This window comes from Sus scrofa, chromosome 13, assembly GCF_054392235.1.
Source record: "Sus scrofa isolate SSC_HxYL_T2T_F1_AM1 chromosome 13, Sscrofa_HxYL_maternal_Yorkshire_Landrace_v2.0, whole genome shotgun sequence".
Lineage (NCBI taxonomy): Eukaryota > Metazoa > Chordata > Mammalia > Artiodactyla > Suidae > Sus > Sus scrofa.
Genome location: NC_139395.1, coordinates 15,551,231 through 15,571,997, shown reverse-complemented (window position 1 = coordinate 15,571,997; position 20,767 = coordinate 15,551,231). Strand labels below are relative to the sequence as shown.

At 40.0% G+C, this 20,767-nt stretch overlaps 1 protein-coding gene across 5 annotated transcripts in view; it reads right to left on the bottom strand.

Moving 5' to 3' along the window:
* CPNE4 (copine 4) overlaps positions 1-20,767 on the bottom strand; it is a 595,221-nt gene that overhangs the window by 132,062 nt on the left and 442,392 nt on the right. For all 5 annotated transcript variants that reach the window (XR_014823542.1, XM_021071322.2, XM_021071320.2 and 2 more), the window contains exons 6-7: positions 13,662-13,745; positions 10,815-10,904 (exon numbers count right to left, since the gene is read on the bottom strand). Coding sequence is in view for 4 of the 5 variants with exons in the window: in XM_021071322.2 (XP_020926981.1) it covers positions 10,815-10,904; positions 13,662-13,745 (174 nt within the window). In the remaining variant the exon portion in view is untranslated. The remainder of the gene's footprint in view (positions 1-10,814; positions 10,905-13,661; positions 13,746-20,767) is intronic.

Below are 20,767 nucleotides of genomic sequence, written 5' to 3'. Positions count from 1 at the left end.
AAGAAAATCAGGATGAAACAGAAAGAAAATGAGTATGGCAATTAAAGGATCAGGCACTTAGAGATCCAGGAGTTAGGAGTCATGTGGGTTTGGGAATAAGCGTGAAGGTCCAAGGCAAACTGCAAGAACACACTCCAGGAGTGAGATCCACTTGGCAGCTGTATGTCAATCTGGCTCAGAGAGTCCAAAGCAAAGACAGTGAATTTGTGGAGAAGATGGCCTGGTTAACAGGAGAAGGGAGGCCAGGAATAGGTGGATAGAAGCTAAGGACAAATGCTAGGTTTCCATACAGGAGGAAGAGCAGAATGTAGACATATTTACATTTAACTTTGCAGTGAGGTGGCAGGAAAAACAAAGAGCTATCTAAGAGAGGTGCCAGGACGTCAGCTACGTTTGGAGAATCTGTAGGAAGCCAGTGTTTCTTCCATGTGTGCTTGGCAAATGGCCTGCACCAGCATTGTTTAGGAAAATCATTAAAATGAAGGTTCCAGGACTACTGGGATTCTGCTTCAATAGACTGAAAGTTGGCCAGGAATCCAACCGTGGGTGTCAGAAGGGAGTTCATGAACTTGCTGTTTTAAACCTGCCACAGAAGACGGAAAGCGTAGAACTTCTCTGGTGGTCTAGTGGTTAAGAATTTGGCAGTGTCATTGCTGTGGCTCGGGGTTGATCCCTGGCCTGGGAACTTCTCCATGCCATGGGTGTGGCTACAAAAGAAAAAAAGGAGAAGAAGAAGGAAGGCATAAAATGAACAAGATGAATGATGGAAGTGCCATTTATGGTCGTTAGGCTTGTGTCTGGGCCTCCCCTCACCTCTCATTGTGTCCGGGCCTCCTGAGTCTTATCACTTCTGCTTTGACTTTAGGGACCTGCTTCTCCTTTTCTTCTACTTCCTTGTCCTGGTTCTGTTTTGCTTGTGTCCACCCCATCATGACCTCAGCTAATAACCTGGGTATACCAGCTGAATAAGGGCTGGGCGCAGGTTGATACAGAAACAACTGGTTCTCATCACCCGAGATCCCTGTTCAAGGCAACTGGTTTCTATCACTCATACTCAGAGGATGATCAATAAGCTCTCAAGGGGAAAGTCTCCAAGTTACCTGCATGAAGGAGACAGAAGGAGATAGGAAGTGACCTCAGACTGTTTACATAGTGTTTGTCTGGTTTGTTCCGGCATGGCATTTCCCCAGTACCGGGCACAGTTATGACAGGGATGGAGTAGGCACAGGTAGTTGTAGAAGTGCCAATAAGGGACCACAGATAAAAGAGGGAAACCTAGGGGAATTTGGGAGACCACTGTAAGTTAAAATAACTGCTTGTGAGGGCCATGAGAACAAGGCAGGCTAGCTTGACTAGTGGAGGTGTGAGATATGCCTCAGGTCATTGGGTGGGGGATGGGGTGAGGCCTGCCTACCTTCAGGTTCAGACCAAAGGCAGGAATTTGAGAACCACCCTTCTGCTGATTTGAATAAGCCCCTTGACCAATACCAAAGAGGAGCTACTACTTGAAGAAAAATGAAAAGGCGGTCTTTTCAGACTCCCACTCCCCTTGGGTGAAAAAACTGTAGCCCACCTGGGGGCAGAGTCTACTTGCCTGCCTGCTTGCATCTCTCACAAGCATCCTATCTTAATAAATCTATTTCTTGCCTATCACTCTGTTTCTTACTGAATTCCTTCTGCATGGAGGCACAAAGTCCAGACACCAGGTGAGTGATTCTAATTTAAAACTGTGGGTTTAAGTCCCAATCTGGGTTTTGGCTGGGTTCGAGTCCCAGTCTGGGTTCTGGCTAGGTTCAGGCCATTAGTGCTGTCAGTTTCAGTTAGGCTGTTAATAATACTGGCTGGTAGTCCCTTCTCCCTCTCTTCCTCTCTAAGCCTCCATCTGGAATAATCTGTTCTGAATACCAGCACTGTCTCCTAATGAATATGTAGTGTATATTAACAATGTGTTGATCAAATCAAAGGAAATGATTAATATCATATTTTATAGAATTGAAGAGGCACATATTTATTTTCTTAACAACAACAAATTGATAAGAAAGCACCGTGTTATAGTTTCAATGAGAGCATTTTTTTCCCCTTTAGTGGTATGGTAAATAGCTGATAGTTTCTCAGACTTTATGAAATATGCTACATATAGAGAAATCTTTCTTTGTCAAATCTTTCAAATGATGATAAACATTTTGGTTGGGTGAGAGTAAAGGGATATGCTCTTTCACAGAAATACAGCAAAATAGAGGCAGCACAATTCAATAAAAAGTATGGAATTTGGCATTTGACTGCAGGGGGTTTCAAGCCTCAGTTTTTTTCATCTGTAAAATGAACAGTGGAACATAACCTCACAGTTCAGTTAGAAGTAAATGAAGTTATTTATTTTATGATTTTAATAAGGGCTCTATATTTCATTAGATAAGCCAATGTTAAATATAACCCTAAATATATTCAGGAAGCAGGAACTTTGACATAGTTCACAAGACATTTCAGCATGTTGGAGGGTTGACTCTTGAGTTACCAAGAAAGAATCCTCTCTGAATTGCCATCACAGGTATTGAAGCCTCAGTAGATGTGGCTGAGAAAACGCTAAGCCTCTTGAGGCAGAATAATAACTCAGGTAGTCAGTGTAGGAGTGTGGGATTTGATGCATTCTTCGATATGGCCATTGAATAACATTTGTGCCTTAAGGGCTCCAGAGAATAACATCCCCACAAGGCCTTGTTTACTACAGGGAGTGTACCTATGCCCAGATGGACATTAATCTCTAAGCTTCTGTGTCTCAGTCTATGGGAAGAGAAGGGCAAAGAAACCATGAGACATATGGGACATTTCCAACCCTAAGACGCCTACTGGACAAGGACTGATACAGGTAACTGGGCAAGGCCAATGGGAGAAAACCACATCTTTCTGGACCCCACATTGGTAACCCCCATTTTTAAGGAATAAAAACCCCTATAAGACAATAGAGTGGGGGACTCGTCTTTCCCCTCCCAGCTGTCCTGGGAGCTGTTTGTTTTCCTGTAATAAAGGCTTTGCTTGTGTTCTCGAAGGTCATTCTTTGGCTCCGTGAACAAGAACCCAGATTCTGGTAACATCTTTCCAGCATCACTCTGACACCTTCACAATTACTGTAAAAAATTATGCCATCAGAACAAATGGGGCAACACCAGAGGACTTTCCACCTTAGTGATGGGTAAGACTAGATGATGCCCTCATCTGCACTGCTATTTAACACTGTGCTGTGGGCACTGGTCCTCACAGGTAAAGAAAACAAAGAACTAGAGCTATTGGTTAAGTAAGTAGGGGCAAAACCATCTCTATTTCCAAACAGTATATATTTTAAAGACTCTAGGAGTTCTTTTGTGGTGCAGCAGGTTGAGGATCTGGCCTTGTCACTGCAGCAGCTTGGGCTGCTGCTGTGGCAGTGGTTCAGTCCCTGGCCCAGAGACTTACATATGCCATGGGCAGGGCCAAAAAAATAATAAATAAATAAATAAATAATCAATAGAAAATTACCATAAACAACAATAAAACTTAATAAAATAGTAATTTAAGAAAAAGAATAGTTTTTACATATGCGAACAACAGTTAGAAGGCATAGTGGAAGAGAAAGAAACAAACAAAAAAATAAACTATGCATAAACCTAAAAACAAAAATCCACGCACTGAAGTTTGGCACTTGCCATCAGCCTCTGCATGGATTAAATCTTGAGCCACTGCAGCTGCAGACCTGTAACACCCTCTGAGCAGGGTTCAGGGTGAACATCAGGAGTCTGGCACTCTGTACTCCGGGAACACTGGAAGGACAGTCTTCAGTCAGATATTTTTAGGAGATTTTATGTGCCCAATTCTTGCATCTCCTCAGATCTAGAAAAACACTAAAATCCGTCATGGTGATGTCTGCTCCTTGTGACTAGTAGACCTTCAGGAGATCAGCAACAAACTTTGTAAAATGTGTGTATGCCTCATCCACCTTCCCCTCACCTTTATCATATCCTGATATTCCCCCCTTTTCCTGGAATTTCAGCCCAGTCTATAGTTAAGGATAAAACAAAAAATATCACTGTCAATCTGTGAATGCAGGTACTTCCTAGGATGAGAGCAGGTGAGTCCTGCAAGCCCTGAAAATTCAGGATACTGGCTCTGATAGTGGAGGTGCATATCAAAGGTACGATTTATGTAAGCCCAGGCCTCTTCTGTTCCTGCTCCTTGCCCTTTGTTGCAAAATCTCTGGTATATCCTAGTTTCTCCCTCACCATCTTGGAGCTGTTTCTCAGGGCTACCTGAGATGCTGTCTTCCAGGCTTAAGTCCTAATTTGGCCCCAAATAAAACGTAACGCTCAACTTTCAGGTTGTGCTTTTTTTTTTTTTTTTTTTTAATGTTGACATAACCTTCTGGAGATCAGCAACAAACTTTTGTAAAATGTGTGCATGGCTGCATGCACCTCCCTCTCACCTTTCTATCCTTTACATCCCTGATAACCCCTCTTTCCTTTCTGGGCAGTGTTTCAGAGCTATCTGAAATACTACCTGGGCTGTAGTTAAGGATAAAACAAAGAATGTCATGGCCATCTGTGAATGCAGTCTCCTCCAAAGGTGAGAGTCTGTGAATTCTGCCAGCTGTGAAAACTCAGGCTACTGGCCTTGATGGAGGAAGTGCATATCAAAGGAATGATTTCAGTGAGCCCAGGCCTCTTTTGTTGCTGCTACCTACCCCTTGCTGCAAAAATTCCTATATATCCTAGCTCCTCCCTAGCCCCCGAAGCAGTTTCTCAGGGGCTACCTGAGTGCTGTCTCCTGGGCCTACATCCTAATTTTGCCCCAAATAAAACTCAACTTCCAGGCAGTGCACTTTTTTAAAGTCAGCAGTCCCAAACATCTAAGAGGAAACATAAGTGCTCATGCAAAACACAAAAGCAGACTTGAATGAACTGAAAGACAGGCTATGCTCTAGGCTAAGACTCAGTATTAGAAAAGATTACCTTTGCAATCTCAATAAAAATACCACTTTTTCCCCCCCTTCTGGTACTAGTTGCTTATAAAGCTGAATGGAAAGAACAAAGGAGGAAAATATCCAGGAAAATCCTTAAGAAGACAAAGAATATAGAAGTGAGAGGGGCTGGCTCTATCAGGTATTAAAATATCCTATAAAATGATTACCTATAAGGGAGGGGGGTAAAAAGTAGAAGAAAGAGTAACGAGAGCTAAACTTTTCTGAACATACTTCGTTTTGTAGTTTTAACTTTAGAATCATGTAAACATTTTATATAATTATAAAACAAAGTTTAACTTGAAAAAATAGGAGTTCCTTCCCATCATAGCACAGCAGAAACGAATCCGACTAGGAACCATGAGGTTGTGGGTTCAATACCTGGCCTTGCTCAGTGGGTTAAGGATCTGGCGTTGCCCTGAGCTCTGGTGTAGGTCATAGAAGTGGCTTGGATCTGGCGTTGCTGTGGCTCTGGTGTAGGTGTGAGGCTACAGCTCCGATTAGACTCTTAGCCTGGGAACCTCCAGGTGCTGCGGGTGTGGCATTTAAAAAAAAAAGAAGAAAAAATAAATCCTAAAACCTGAAAGCAGAAGTGAACAAAGGAACCTGACAGTTCCATGGGGTAGAGCTTTAACTACAGAGAGGAATTGTTTCTAGACTTTAAAGTGTGACTCAGCAGCCACAGAGAGATATATATCTTATGGAGAAAAGGAATTTCAAAATTTCAAAGCTTATAAATTTGGAAAATTCATTTCAGAATGCAAGGAAACTATTAAGCATCTGTCATAAGAATTCAAGACCCAACCTGAATGGGGTTTTAACTGGTTAAACACGGGCCAATTCAGGATTTCAAAGGAATAGTAATAACTGAAATAGACTGAAACACTTGAGTATATTAAAAAAAATCCATGAATTTTTAATAATACTAAGGGACCGCTTTAGTCACCTATGAATGGGGGATGCCAGAGAAGTAACTTGTGATTCTGAAAATTGTTTTAAAAAAATAAAGAATAAAGCATTTTCCTGCCTTTCTTGTATAAATCCCACCTCAGGGAACCAAAGGGTTGGTGAAGGGAGATTTTCTTTACAGAAGAACTCTAAATAATAGATGGAGAAGAGATAATAGAATTAGAAAATTACCATTTTGGAAATTCAAATGAAATAATGAATCTACGCAATGCTCCTCGATGACTGTAAAGATCACAAACATTCTGTAAATTGTAAAACATTCTGGCTATAAAACAGCCCCTGAATCTGATCAAGTCCCAACTAGCTGTTTATAGGGAGTGCAGAGTGGGGGAACAAAAGCAACCTGGTTTCTTCATTAAGTAAAGGGCGAGGGCAAAAAATAGGGCGAGAGAACTATAGATTAAAGGAGACTTCAGAGATATTCAGTCAAGTGTCATGCTTGGACTTAGATTCCAGTTTGAAGGAAAAAAAACCCTACACTTTTTAATATTAGTCACATATGAATAATGGCAGAATATTTGCTGGTATTTAGGAAGCTTAGTTAATATTCCAGGTAAAAAAATAGGTTTGTGGCTATGTTTATAGAAAGATTCCTTATCCTTTAGAGACACACATGGAAACATTTTCAGATGAGATGATGAATCTGGGAGAGGGCCTCATATGACTTCTGTTGGCCCTAGACCCTTCTGCCTTCTTAGGCCCCCTCCCACCATAATAGATTTTGGGGATCCTAAAAAGGTTATTGTTTTCTGATGTGTGAAAAATGGAAACATTTTATTTAATCTTACAAGTCCACTTTTCCTTATGGCTTTTAAAAGAAATTTTAAAAGAAATTAAATTTTTGTAGGCTCCTGAAGGTATTATGGTTCCTGGCACTATAGCCAGGATTAGTGAGCCGTGGTCTGAGATCTGTTTCAAAATGGTCCAGGGGTGGGGAGAGGGAAAGGGTAGATGGGTATTGGGAGTATGGATGAAATAAAATCGGCCACAAGTTAATAATGACTGAAGCTATGTAATGGGTAGGGGGAGTGGAATAGGTTATTATAAGGTCTTTCTACTTTTACATATGTTTAAAAATTTCCATAATAAATAAGTTAAAATATCAATTTATGAAAAAGACTTATTTGAATGTTATTTTTACTTTTCCCACAAAGGAAGAATATGAAATAAATGAAACCAGAAGAAAAGCCTGGTTATCTGACTTTGGTATTCGTGTGGACCCTGAATAAATAACAAAAGATCTCAAGTCTCATTTGCGACAAAGACCTCATTATTAAAGTTTTGCTAAGACTGAGAATCTAAATAGACAGAGGGCTTTTAAAATGTTTAAATTTAAAAGAATGTATACATGTATGTGTAACTGGGTCACCATGCTGCACAATCGAAAATTGACAGAACGCTGTAAACCAGCTATAATAGAAAAAAATTAAAATAATAAAAAAAAAATTTAGGAGTTTCCGTCGTGGCGCAGTGGTTAACGAATCTGACTAGGAACCATGAGGTTGCGGGTTCGGTCCCTGCCCTTGCTCAGTGGGTTAACGATCCGGCGTTGCCGTGAGCTGTGGTGTAGGTTGCAGACGTGGCTCGGATCCCGCGTTGCTGTGGCTGTGGCGTGGGCCGCAGGAGTGGCCCAAAGAAATAGCAAAAAGACGAAAAAAAAAAAAAAATTTAAATTTAGAAGTTCACTTTCGGAGTTCCCCTTGTGGCTCAGTGATAATGAACCCGACTGGTATTCATGAGGATGCGGGTTCAATCTCTGGCCTCATTCAGTGGGTCGGGGATCCGGTGTTGCCATGAGCTGTGGTGTAGGTCTCAGACGTGGCTTGATCCTGCATTGCTGTGGCTGTGGTGTAGGCCAGCAGCTGTAGCTCCGACTCTGACCCTGGCCTGGGAACTTCCATATGCTGCAGATGCGGCCCTAAAAAGACAAAAAAAAAAAATTCTCTTTCTCTTTTCTTCTTTTTTTTTTTTTTTTTTTGGCCTTGGGGAGATGCTGTCTGCTAATATGGTACCATTTTATTTCAGAGAAAGCTGAATGGGAATTTCACAGTGGCCTCTGTGACAATATCGTTAACACAAACAAAGGGCGATATAGGAAGTCTCTTCTGACTCTCAGAAAAGCTGTGAGCAGCTGAGTGAAAATATTGTCTGTGGCCTGGTGAACTTAGCACACCTGTGTGGGAGACCCCCCCACCCCGGTGAGATGCTAAGGACCTATCAGTACCTCCCTCCCTCCTCCATCCTTTCTCTCCAGAAACAGTCACTGAGCATCTACTCTGTTGAGCACTGGGCTGGATGCCTGGATACACAGAAAACAAAACATTGTTCTTACTCTGAAGGAGCAAACCAGAAAGCACGAGTCATCTGGTGGGGAAAAGGAGATGTAGACAGAAATGTTCCAACAAGTGAAGAAGTATCTCCACATGTGGATGCAGAGCACTGGAGGGCACCCACAGATGCTCAGGAAATCAGGGAGAGTTTCTGGAAATGGAGGGAGACTGAAGAGACCCAAAAGAAAATAGCATGATCCAAAAGAATGAAGAAAGCATCCCCGCTGCGAGGCCTGTGCCAGACCCTGAAGGCTAGGTGGGTGCAGGGTGAGTACCAGTGCTCAGGAGTGAAAAGTTGGTGGAGGGGAGCCTGGGTGGTAGAAAGTGGTGGGGGGCACCGAGTCTTGGAAGGGCTCTCATGAAGGAGCTAATGTCTGCTCCAGGGCTTCTCAGTGTGGGCTGAGACCAGCAGCATTAGCATCACCCAGAAACATGTTGAATGCAAATTCTCAGGCTCACTCCAGACCTACTGAATCAGAAATCTGTGGGGGTACTGCCCCAGCGGTCTACGTATTAAGTCTGCTAGGTGATTCTGATGCATCAGTCTAAATGATTTTATCCTTCAGAGAACATTTAGTAATGTCTTTTGGCTTTAAGGCTGATGGGAGTGACGTACTACTAGCTTTAGCAGCCTGGATACTGCTAAATATCCTATAATGCGCCAGACAGGACCCCCCTTCTCCACCACCAATCCAAATGTCAGCGGTGTGGCTATGGAAAAATCCTGATCCTCCCTTTCTCTCTGTCTCTCTCTCTCCTTCCTTCTTTCCTTTTCTTTCTTTCCTTCCCTCCCCCTCCCTCCCTTCTTTCCTTCCTTTCTTCTCTCTCTTCACTCCCACTTGTCCTCTACAGAAAGCATAACACTCAAAAGGCCACAAAGCACTCCTTTTTTGCATTTTATTTATTCAATTATAGATAACCCTATCCTTTTATCTAATAAATAACTCCCCATGACTAAGTTGACCTACGGCTAATGGTAGCATTATTTTGTTTCTGCCCCGAAAAGTCCATTTATCTCTCTGGGAGTGGGATGGGGTGGTTCAAAGTATAGACGATAATCCCACCCTAGGCCTGAAGCTTTAGGCCTTGGCCACTCTGCATATGAGCTTACACATGAGGCCCGAAGAGCCAGGGGTTCTGATTATGGCATGAAAAACAGTTCCAGTGGAAGCTGAGGCCCCTGTAGGAGATATGAGGGACAATTCTGCGCTGTTCCTCAGATCATGGAAGTAAGCATGTCCACAGAGAGTACAAAGTCCTAACAGAACAGTTTTAAACAAATATATGTAAAGTCACATTAAGAGTCTGGGATTAACCAGCAGGTAGGATTCTAATCTGATTGATGAGACTGACAAATCCAAGAAATTATATCTATTAGAAGAGGGGTTGTAGGACAAAAGAGTGAGGAAAGTGTAGTTACAAAGACAAACACTGGCAGTACCCATCTAACTTTCTGGGAATGTTTAGTCTGCCTAATGGACCTCTTACATCCCCCTGGGGTGATAGATGCATCAAGCTTTTAAAGTCTGAAGCCATTAACCCATCTCATCATCTAGCTTCCCTGGCTTGGCTTTCAGGCTGGCACACAACCTTCTGACAACTGTCTTCTCTCTACGGTTTTTGCCCACATGGAGAAAATGCCCTGGTGGAGCTGATATGAATGTTGAGTCTGAGAGAGGATCATGTTTTTCACTGAACGTGAACCAAACGGCCTCCTGTCTTATAGCTCCAGCCTCTATTGAATTTACTCAGTCATCCTGAATTGGCAGCAACAGCTCACCATACTCTGAAGCTCCTCCCACCAAGATGTAGAGTCCATGTCCTATTTTCTCATCCTTGAACCTGGGCTAGCTGTGTGACTGGCCAAGAGAATGCAGATGAAATGACCTTGTGTGAGTCTGACACGGGGCCTTCAGATACAGTGCAGCTTTTGCCCTGGCTCTTTTGGACCCTAGGGTTGCTGTGTGTCTAAATCCAAGCTAGCTTGCTGAATGATAAGAGACAAATGGCCCAAGCACCCCAATTATTCCAGATGACAGCCAGACAAACCCAGAAGCAGAGACCTCCTGCTCAGTGCATCTGACTATGAATACATGAGGGAGTCCACACAAGACCCATGGAAGAACCTCCTCAATGAATTCAACTTGCCAACATGCAGAATCATAAGCTAAATAAATGCTACTGTTTCAAGTATTAAATTTTGGAATAGCCTGTCATTCGACAGTGGGTAACTGATACAACAGTATTTGTGTTTTTAATAACTTGCAATTATACCCAGAACTGATTGCCACAGTTTCTCTCTGAGAAGCTACGGGATTTGCCTCTTAACATAACACAACTGGGATTTATCTTGTTATCCCATGAGCCTAATGGCTCTAGCAGAAGGGGGAGCCTCTGCTTCTTCCGTCAAGATGCTGAGAGATTTGGGTAAACGCTACAGAAAACGTTGGATTTGCCAACATTCACTTGAGGAGAAAGAGGAATGTCAAATAAATAAAATTGCATTTCACGGACACAGATAAATTTCTGACCTTCAGCCGGCGGTCGGGATCTCCGCTGCATAGAGAATTTACTGATACTTTGAATGATTTCCAGGCCGGGCTTAAGTTATTCATCACAACCTGAGGGGGGGAAAAAAGAGAGGAATGGTGGGTGGGGAGGAAATGCTTGACATTTTCACATTTCAACATAAAAACTGCTTGAGAAGCATTCAGTGCTTACAAAAAGGACAATTGTCTGGAACAGGTGCCTTAATAAAAACTTGGAGCAGGGAATCTTTTAAGGGTGCCCACTAAAGGCCCACTAAATGGGCAGACCTCCTGTGGTCACTGGCTTGGCTGTTATTTCATAAATAATAACAGTAATATTGTCCAGTATGTAGAGGCCGAGGGTGACCCCTTCTATATCAAAAGAGGTTGGGATTAAGGAGATGGGGCTGCCTCTAGCCTCTGATAAAGTATCCCTGTTCCATAGGCAAAAATTCTCTTCTGTTGAGGTCAGCATAGGTAAAGTCCATTGATGGGTGTGGGGGTATGAGACAGGATAATTCTGTCCGGTGAAACCCTTTTGAAACCAGTTTACTAATCATGAACTTGGCTAAATCCTGACCGAGTCCTATTCTGCCCTCACTATGATTTAAATAATTCAATTTGGTTTAGAAAGTATGAGTATCTGCTTTAAGCCTAGGATTGCACTATGTACTCTATGGCAGGGGCTCCCTAACCGTGGTTCCTGGACCAGCAGACCCTGCATCAGCCGGAAGCTTGTTAAAAATGCAAATTTCTAGATTCCACCAGAAATCTTCTGTGGGCTGCTAGGTGGCTCCAATGCATGAAATTTGAGAACCACTGCTCTAGGGGACATACAAATGAAGTTAAATGGAATACTGTCATATTGGTTTTTCTTCCTATGAAATTTTTAGTTAGAATTTTTAGCATTATAAAAAAATTAATTCTCTATCCAAAAAAACATAATTATTTTATAAGTGATTCCCTCTTCTTCTGGGTTCCTTAAAATAACTGAATTATTGATTATACTGTCGGCTCATTATTAAATTTCCTTTAATGCATTAAAGTAGAAAGATGATGTTCCTGTGTGACTCTGCCTTTTATTTACTCTGATTCCGTGAATGATCAAAGTGATAGTGAGAAGAAAAGTTAGATCAAATTATTTTGGTTAATTTAAATTTCTCACTTTTATACAAAAAATACTAAGCAGTGAAGATGTTTCACGGCAACAGTTTTGTAAAACTCAATAGCTGATCAAAATTTCAACTATAAATTTCTCTGAAATTAAAATCTGTGTTGTGTGTGTGTGTTTCATATGCACCAACATGTGCTTCCTCAGAAAGAACAGTATTGCATGGAATTTATTTTGTATAGCTATTGAGTAAGAAAGAGGAAAAATCAATGTTATGCTGGTTGACCCACTGGAAAAGTTTCCAATCACATTTCTTGTGAGATTCCAGCAGCCACCTGCAACAGGGTATGGGGAAGTTCTAGAGATTCTGGAGAATTTACCAGTGTCAATAATGAGAAGAGGGTTGCTGTCAGGAGCAAAGAAGAGAAGTCTAACAATATGCCACCGCTCTTCTTTCTCCCTGCACATTCAAGTCCCCATACACTGGCTGGAGCAAAGGCATGAATGGGTACCACTTCTGATTCTCAAGTTACTACTCCTGAAAGAAGTTTGTTTCATCAAAGGAATCTTTGTGTGGAAAAAGTCCTATTTTGTGGTGGCGATGGGGTGCCACTCAGGGAAACAGTCTAGTTTCATCTGAAACTATTCCCCAGGGATCAAGGTCCAAAGAATCACACAGCACTATCACAGGCAGTGGACATACTTCTACGCCCGACTACATTCATGTATTCAATCTTTTATTAAACACACTTTATTAAATGCCATCTATGTGCCAGATGACAGCCACAGACTAGTCCATCCAAGACTATTCATTTCTTGTTTACCTTAAGTACAACCCGAAAAGTTTCCTTAATGCTACCTACAACTCTGTGACTTAAGAAACATGGAAGTGGATGTCCGGTGCAGGGTATGGGAACATGGTGCCCCATGATCATCCTATGAGAGGCATGAGGTTCTTTCTTCCCTTACCCCACACTGTAAGCACAGCAGTCTTTTCTCAGCTCCAAGCCATTCATCAAAATTACCCGACTTCCTCCTTATCAGTGCACTTGTGACCCCCCCACAATCTATCTTGAACTGGCTTATAAAGAAAATGAAATAAAAAGTGAAAATTAGAATTGGCTATTAAGTGGGTAGTGGTAGTTGGTGGGAGTGAGGGGTAGTGAAGGTTATGGTTTGGAGTCATGTGGAGAAAAGGCGGGGAGGAGATGCAGCCAGACCAAGTGCCCGCTGATGCGGACAGTCATTCCCATGATGCACCTGACATCAGTGCAGTGCATGGACTCTCCCTAGGGAGGAAGACTGGCTCCTGAAATTACAGCCAAGTTCGGGCTCAAACTAATTCAATTCAAACTTCAGCTCTGCCTCTTGCTCACTGTGAGAAATGACTTGAACTCAAAGTGCAGTTTCTTCAATTGTCGAACAGGGTAATAATAATCACGTCAAGGGATAGTTGTGAGAAGTAAATAAAATGATGCACATAAAACCTCAGTACAGTGGTTGGCACACAGTCATGCTCATTAAATATTAGCTATTAATAAGTTGCTGGCTCTCTGTATTAAAGGTCAGTAACGGAAAATCTGGGCAAAAGAGGCTCTTCTGTAGCACCCGTATTGCGAACGAATTCAGAGGCCTGGTGGGACAGCTACTGACATTAAGAAAGGGAACAGTTTCTCAAAACAGGTCAGTGTATCGTCTTAAGGAGACGAGACGGCACAGCTGAAGATGACCCTTCTCACCTCAGTTCGGTGCACAAGTTGCTGAGTTGCATCATCATTCATTCGAAAGATTTCCAGAAATGGGTCAGACTTACTGAAGAAATCCTAAAATAGATAAGCAGAAATGAGTTGCTGCCCTCCCCTTGTACAAATAACATTTGAGCCAGCTCTGGGTAAAATACCCCTGAATATAACCCTTCCCTGCCTTATTCTTCATTCCTGGGACACACCCTTGGCTAGAATAAGTTGCATCTGAACCCCAAGTCCTTTGAGAAGTAAGGACTTGGTTGATTGCAATTCCAAGTATTTTTCAAAAATCAAATCAAATGCCAGTTCTCTGTGAGGCAGTGTATCTTCTGTCTTAATTATGTTAATTCTAGTTATTGTAAAGCCTATGTCAGATGCCCACAGTATCTAGATCACTGTGGGTCTGTTTTTATTATCTGTTTCTTGGCTCTGCTTCTTGTTATGCTTGTTATTTTTTGATTGAATACTAGACAGTGTGTAAAAAAAATATAAATGCTTTAGATGAGTCTAGTGTCTGGAAAGCACGTAGAATGGGAGAAGTCACCTGAATCCAATTAGGATTGAGCTATTTAGAGATTGCTTTCTTCAAAAGTCTTTAAAGGTCTGATATATTTCTGATTCTTCTATTCCTTGGATTATTTTACAGCCCTCTTACTCAGAAGCTGAGTGGTTATGGGGCTGTTCCTCCTTGACAAGTCCTCAATGTTCATTTCTGTTTGTGAGACTTTGAAAAGCTCTGTTTACTTCCATAATCTCTGGGATTTATACTTTTTTTGTTCAGTTTCTCTCTATGCTGCTATTTTCTCATCAGCAAATGCCTTCAGGGGATAAGTCACTCCAATTTTGGGCTGTTTCCCTTCTCTGAAGCATCTACAAATAACCTGAGCTTTCTCAGTAGCCCTATACTCATTTTGCTTCCCCAATTCCATGAGACTATCAGAACCACTACCCAGTTTCTTATTTCTTAGTAGTTATTTCTGCTAGGCTTCGCAGATTCTCTACTCAGGGGTTTTTATGAATCAGCATTGTGGAATTGCCTTAAGTAGAAAATCTGCACAAAATGTCTGAATCGCCTCAATGGATATCTCTTCTTTCCAGTACTGAAAAGTATCAGCCTGGAACACTCTGAAGGATACATTAGAAATAGAGGAGGTGGGAGTTGGAGATATGTCTTTTCTTTGGCTTTCCTCCCTACCCAACCAGGGCCAAACATCCAGACTCTGGAAAATACACTTCCACTCTATTTCTGAAGGTGCCTTCATCTTGTCAAGAACCCACACTGACTGCTTTCATTAAGAAGTCTGCCCTGCAAACCTGTCTCTCTGATAAAACAGCCTCTGCTTTGCTCCCTGACATATTTCTGATTCCTACCTGTTTTCATTTGTTCAAGACATTTGCTCCCTGAGCCTATTTCCCATTCAAGACTCATCTTTTTTTTTGAATTTAATTTTTATTTTATATTGGAGTATAGTTGTGTTAGTATAGTTACATACATAGTTAGTATAGCATGTTGTTGTTTATGCTGTATAGCAAAGTAATTCAATTATGCACATACCCATTCTTTTTTTGGGGATTCTTTTCCCATATAGGTACTGTAGAATATTAAGCAGGGTTGTGTTATATAGTAGGTCCTTGTTGACTATCTATTTCATATGTATATGTAGTAGTGTGTATCTGGTATTCATGAATTCCTGATATAGCTCTTCTCCACTCCTCTCTCCTTTGGTAGTCATAAGTTTGTTTTCTATGTCTATGAGTCTGTTTCTGTTTTATAAGTAAGTTCATTTGTGTGATTTTTTTTTTTTAGATTCCACATCTAAGTGATATCATATGGTATTTATCTTTCTCTGACTTACTTCACTTAATATGATAATCTCTAGGTCCACCTATATTGCTGCAAATGGCATTATTTCATTCTTTTTTATAGCTATGTAATATTCCATTGTATATATGTACCACATCTTCTTTATCCATTCCTCTGCAGATGGACATTTAGGTTGTTTTCATGTCTTGGTGATTGCAAATAGTGCTGCAATGAACACTGGGATGAATTTATCTTTTTGACTTAGAGATTTCTCTTGATATATGCCCAGGAGTGGGACTGCTCGATCATATGGAATTCTATTTTCAGTTTGTGGAGGAACCTCCAGACTGTTCTCCACAGTGGCTGCATCACTTTATATTCCCACCAACAGTGTAGGAGGGCTTCCTTTTCTCTACACCTTCTCCAGCATTTACTGTTTGTAGACTTTTTGATGATGGCATTCTGACCAGTATGAGATGGTACCTTGTTGTAATTTTGATTTGCATTTCTCCAATAATTGGTGATGTTGACCATCTTTTCAATTTTTTTTGGCCATTTTTCTGTCCTCTTTGGAGAAATGTCTATTTAGGTCTTCTGCCCATTTTTGATTGGGTTTTTTGTTTTTTCGATATAGCACTATGTGAGATATTTGCACATTTTGGAGATTATTCCTTGTCAGTCACTTCATTTGAAAATATTTTTTTTCCCATTCTGTGGGTTGTCTTTTTGTTTACTTTATGGTTTCCTTTGCTATGCAAAAAAACTTTTAAATTTAATTAGGTCTCACTTGTATATTTTTGTTTTTATTTTCACTACTCTAAGAGGTGTATCCAAAAAGTTACTGCTGTGATTTATATCAAAGAGCGTTCTGCCTATATTTTCCTCAAGGAGTTTTATACCATCCAGCCTTACATTTAGGTCTTTAATCCATTTTGAGTTGATTTTTGTGTATGGTGTTAGAGAATGTCCTAGTTTTGTTCTTTTACACGTAGCTTTCCAGTTTTCCCAGCACTACTTATTGAAGAGACATTGTATATTTTTGCCTCTTTGTTACAGATTAATTGACCATAGGTGCTTGGGTTTATTTCTGAGCTTTCTATCCTATTCCATTGATCTATAATTTGTTTTTGTGCCAGTACCATACTGTTTTAATGACTGTAGCTTTGTAGTATAGCCTGATGTTAGGGAGCCTGATTCTTACAGCTCCATTTTTCTTTATCAGGATTGCTTTGGCTATTGGGGATCTTTGTGTTTTCAGACAAATTTAATTTTTTTTGTTGTTGTTATAGGTCTGTAAAAAATCCCCTTGGTAATTTGACAGGGATTGCATTGAATCTATAGATTGCCTTGGGTAGTATAGTAATTTTGACAATATTGATTCTTCCAGTCCAAGAACATGGTATATCTTTCCATCTGTTTGAATCCTCTTCAATTTCTTCCATCAGTATCTTACAGTTTTTAGAGTACAGGTCCTTTGCCACCCTACAAAGGCTTATTCCTAGGATTTTCATTCTCTTTGATGTAATGGTAAATGAGATTGTTTCTTTAATATCCCTTTCTGAAATTAAGTTATTGTTAGTGTATGGAAACGCAACAGATTTCTGTGTATTAATTTTGTATGCTGTAAGTTTACCAAATTCACTGATGAGCTCTAGTAGTTTTCTAGTAGAATCTTTAGGATTTTCTGCTTTGTGCTGGGTCCCAGTGCATGCAAAACCTTGTGTGTGCCCTCCAAGCATGAAGTCTCTGTTTCCCAGTCCTGTGTAGCTCCTGAATTTGAGCCCCACTGGCCTTCAAAGTCAAATGCTCTGGGGCTCCTCATCCAGATGCCAGATCCTCAAATGACAGGGTGCTTAGATCTCTCACTCTTGTGGGAGAACTTTTGCGATATAATTACTTTTCAGTTTGTGGATCAACCACCTGATGGATATGGCATTTGATTATATCAGGAAAGCATCCCTCCTAACATCTCATTGTAGCTTCTTCATCTCTGGATGTAAAATATCTTTTTGGTAGTTTCAGTTGTTCAGCAGTTAGTTGTGATTTTGGTGGTTTCATGAGAGGAACTGAATTCAAGTCCTTCTACTCTGCTATCTTGTCCAAAATTGAGGGGCTGCTTTTCAAGACTCATGGTAAAGAAGCAGAACTTCCCTCTCCATCTCTTCACTAGTGGGGGCATCATTTGCAAAGATTTCTCCTATTAGCTTGTTCTGTGTGTCCTTGGGGCCCTTCTCCAGGAAGTCAGGCTTTACTCCTGAGATGGACTGTTGGTCCTTCAGGGAATGTATGTGTGAATTGTGCTTAATAACTGCTTAAACACTGGAGGAACTCTATCAGTTCTTTTCCTGTTTCATTTTATTGATAACTTTAAACTTTTGCTATCATTTTTATTCAAAAATAGAACATAGAGAAAAAATAGATGACAAAAATAGAAAGAAGGAAAAAATAACCTATAGTCTCACTCATAATTCCACAACTGTCAACAACATTTCAGTAATTTTTTTTATAGAATTTAGATATAATTTTATTTTCTTTCTTTCTTTTAAAAAATACATTTGTAATTATAGTTTTGTCTGGATATATGCTCAGGAGTGGGATTGCTAGATCACATGGTAGTTCTATAGTTAGTTTTGAGGAAACTCCATACTGTTTTCCATAGTGATTGTACTAATCTACATTCCCACAACAATACAGGAGGGTTCCCTTTTCTTCATACTTACTCCAGCATTTGCTTTTTGTAGTCTTATGGCCATTTTGACCCATGCAAGGTGGTAACTCAGTGTAGTTCTGACTTGTCTTTCTCTAATAATTAGTGATACTGAGCATCTTTTCATGTATGTATTGGCCATCCATATATTTTCTTTTTTCTTTTTCTTTGTTTTGCTGCAAATGTGGCAAATGGAAGTTCCTGGGCTAGGGGTTGAATTAGAGCTGCAGCTGCTGGCCTATGACACAGGTATAGCAATGCAGGATCTAAGCTGGGTCTGCAACCTACATCACAGCTCACAGTCACGCTGGATCCTTAACAAATTGATTAAAGCCAGGGACCAAACCCAAGTCCTCATGGATACTAGTCAGGTTTGTTACCACTAAACCACAATGGGAACTCCTAACCCATATATTTTATTTGGAGAAATGTCTATTTAGGTCTCCTCTGCCCATTTTTCAATTAAGTTGTTGTTTTTTTTTGTACTTGAGTTGTATAAGTTGTTTGTATATTTTGGAAATTAAGCCCTTGCTGGTTGAATACTTTGCAAAGATTTTCTCCCATTCCTTCTTTCTTTCTTTCTTTTTTTTTTACAATTTGCTTTTCTGTGCAAAAGCTTTTGAGTTTAATTAAAAAAGATACATGCACTTCTATGTTCACTGCAGCACCATTCACAATAGCCAAGACATGGAAAAAACCTAGATGTCCATCAACAGATGAATGGATTAAGAAGTGGTATATATATATATATATATAATGGAATAAAACTCAGCCATAAGAAGAAAAAATTAATACCACTTGCAATAACATGGATGCAACTAGAGATTCCTATACGAAGTGAAGTAAGTCAGAAAGAGAAAGACAAATACCATATGATATCACTTATATGTGAAATCTAAAATATGGCATAAGTGAACTGATCTACAAAAGAAAAACAGACTCAAAGACATAGAGAATAGACATGCCAAGGGAGACAGGGAAGGGAGTGGGATGGACTGGGAGTTTGGGGTTAGTAGATGCAAACTATTACATTTTGAATAAATAAGGAATAAGGCCCTATTGTATAGCATAGGGAACTATATCTAACTCTTGGGATGGAAAGTGATGGAAGATAAAATGAGAAAAAAACTGTATCACACACACACACATACACATATATATGACTGGGTCACTTTGCTATATGGCAGAAATTGGCTCAATATTGTAAATCAACTGTGTTTTAACAGAAAAAAATAAAATATACATTTATAAGCCTACTCTATATGCACTTCCTTACCCTATTTTTTTTCTCTTGAAAGTGTACTACAAGGTTTTTTCTATTTTGTTTCATATTCTTTTAAGGTACTATTTAGGATTCGTACAGAGTTCTTGTCAAGAAAATATTCATATTTTATGTGTTAAGTATATTTTCTTTTACAGGGAGGCAATTCCCAAGTAAAATTCATCAAATCAGACAATAAAAACTTTGATTCTAAATTGGTGACTAAGGACTCAAAAGGATATGTTGTAGGGTATTTTTTGGTAAATATGTATCTGAAAAGCTATTTTTGTATTGAATCCACTGCCTTTTTATCCTTGAATAAATATAAACTGGCAGCAATGAAAAAAAAAAAAGAAAATACACTGTAAATGAAGAAAAGAATGATCAGATACAATCTTCACCCTTAAGTAACTAAAAATCTAACATGTCGCACACTGGCTTTAGGAGTGTTTTCATATCCATATATACAGTCTGGATGATCTGGGACAGGATATATTTAATTTTTCCAAGTCTCCATTTCCTTATTAATAAATAGAGAGGTTATCAACACAGAAGGATAAGAAGAACCCAGTGACTGGCACATGGTTAGCGCTCGAGAAGCATTGCTTCTATGATATTACCAATAAAAGAGAGAATATATGAGGACACTTAGTAAAGCACTATACAAGCATCAGGATAATTACTATTAAGAAGTCATCCAATTTTTGGATGACTCATAAGCAGCTCACACTCAGAAGTCACAGTTCATAGACAACAAATCTGTCTTTAACTGTATAGTTACTTGACCACAATCTGGAATTTTTAAGCTGCCTTTCCTTGACCATCAGAATTAAAATGGCCCTTGGGACAGTTTAGTGCAATAAAGATTAATTATATAGGAATTTCACTGAAGTTTTGCTACAGAAAAATGTTTTAATTACTTGGAGGCTACATGACTCTGATTTTTTAGCCCAACATGGAAGAAATTTAGTCACCTGAGAGGGTAATAATCAGCTGAGATCTGACACAGAAAAGGAAGCAGTGCATAGCCACGACAGTGATCCTGAAAACAGAATAAATGTAACTAGAAAAGACTAGTTGAAAGACTTGGGTTCATATCCAGACTCTATAGCTTCCTAGCCTTGTGACTTTGGGCAAGTCATTTAAGCTAACTATGCTTCACCTGTAAAATGGAAATAATACTTACTTTTGATAATGTGGCTATGCATTTTGTGGATAATGTAGTTGAAACAAAATACCTGATACATTGTAGATACTCATGAATGATAATTTGCTATCATTAACACAGGTTGGGTTGGTTTGCAGGCAGGCATACTCAAAGAAAGTAA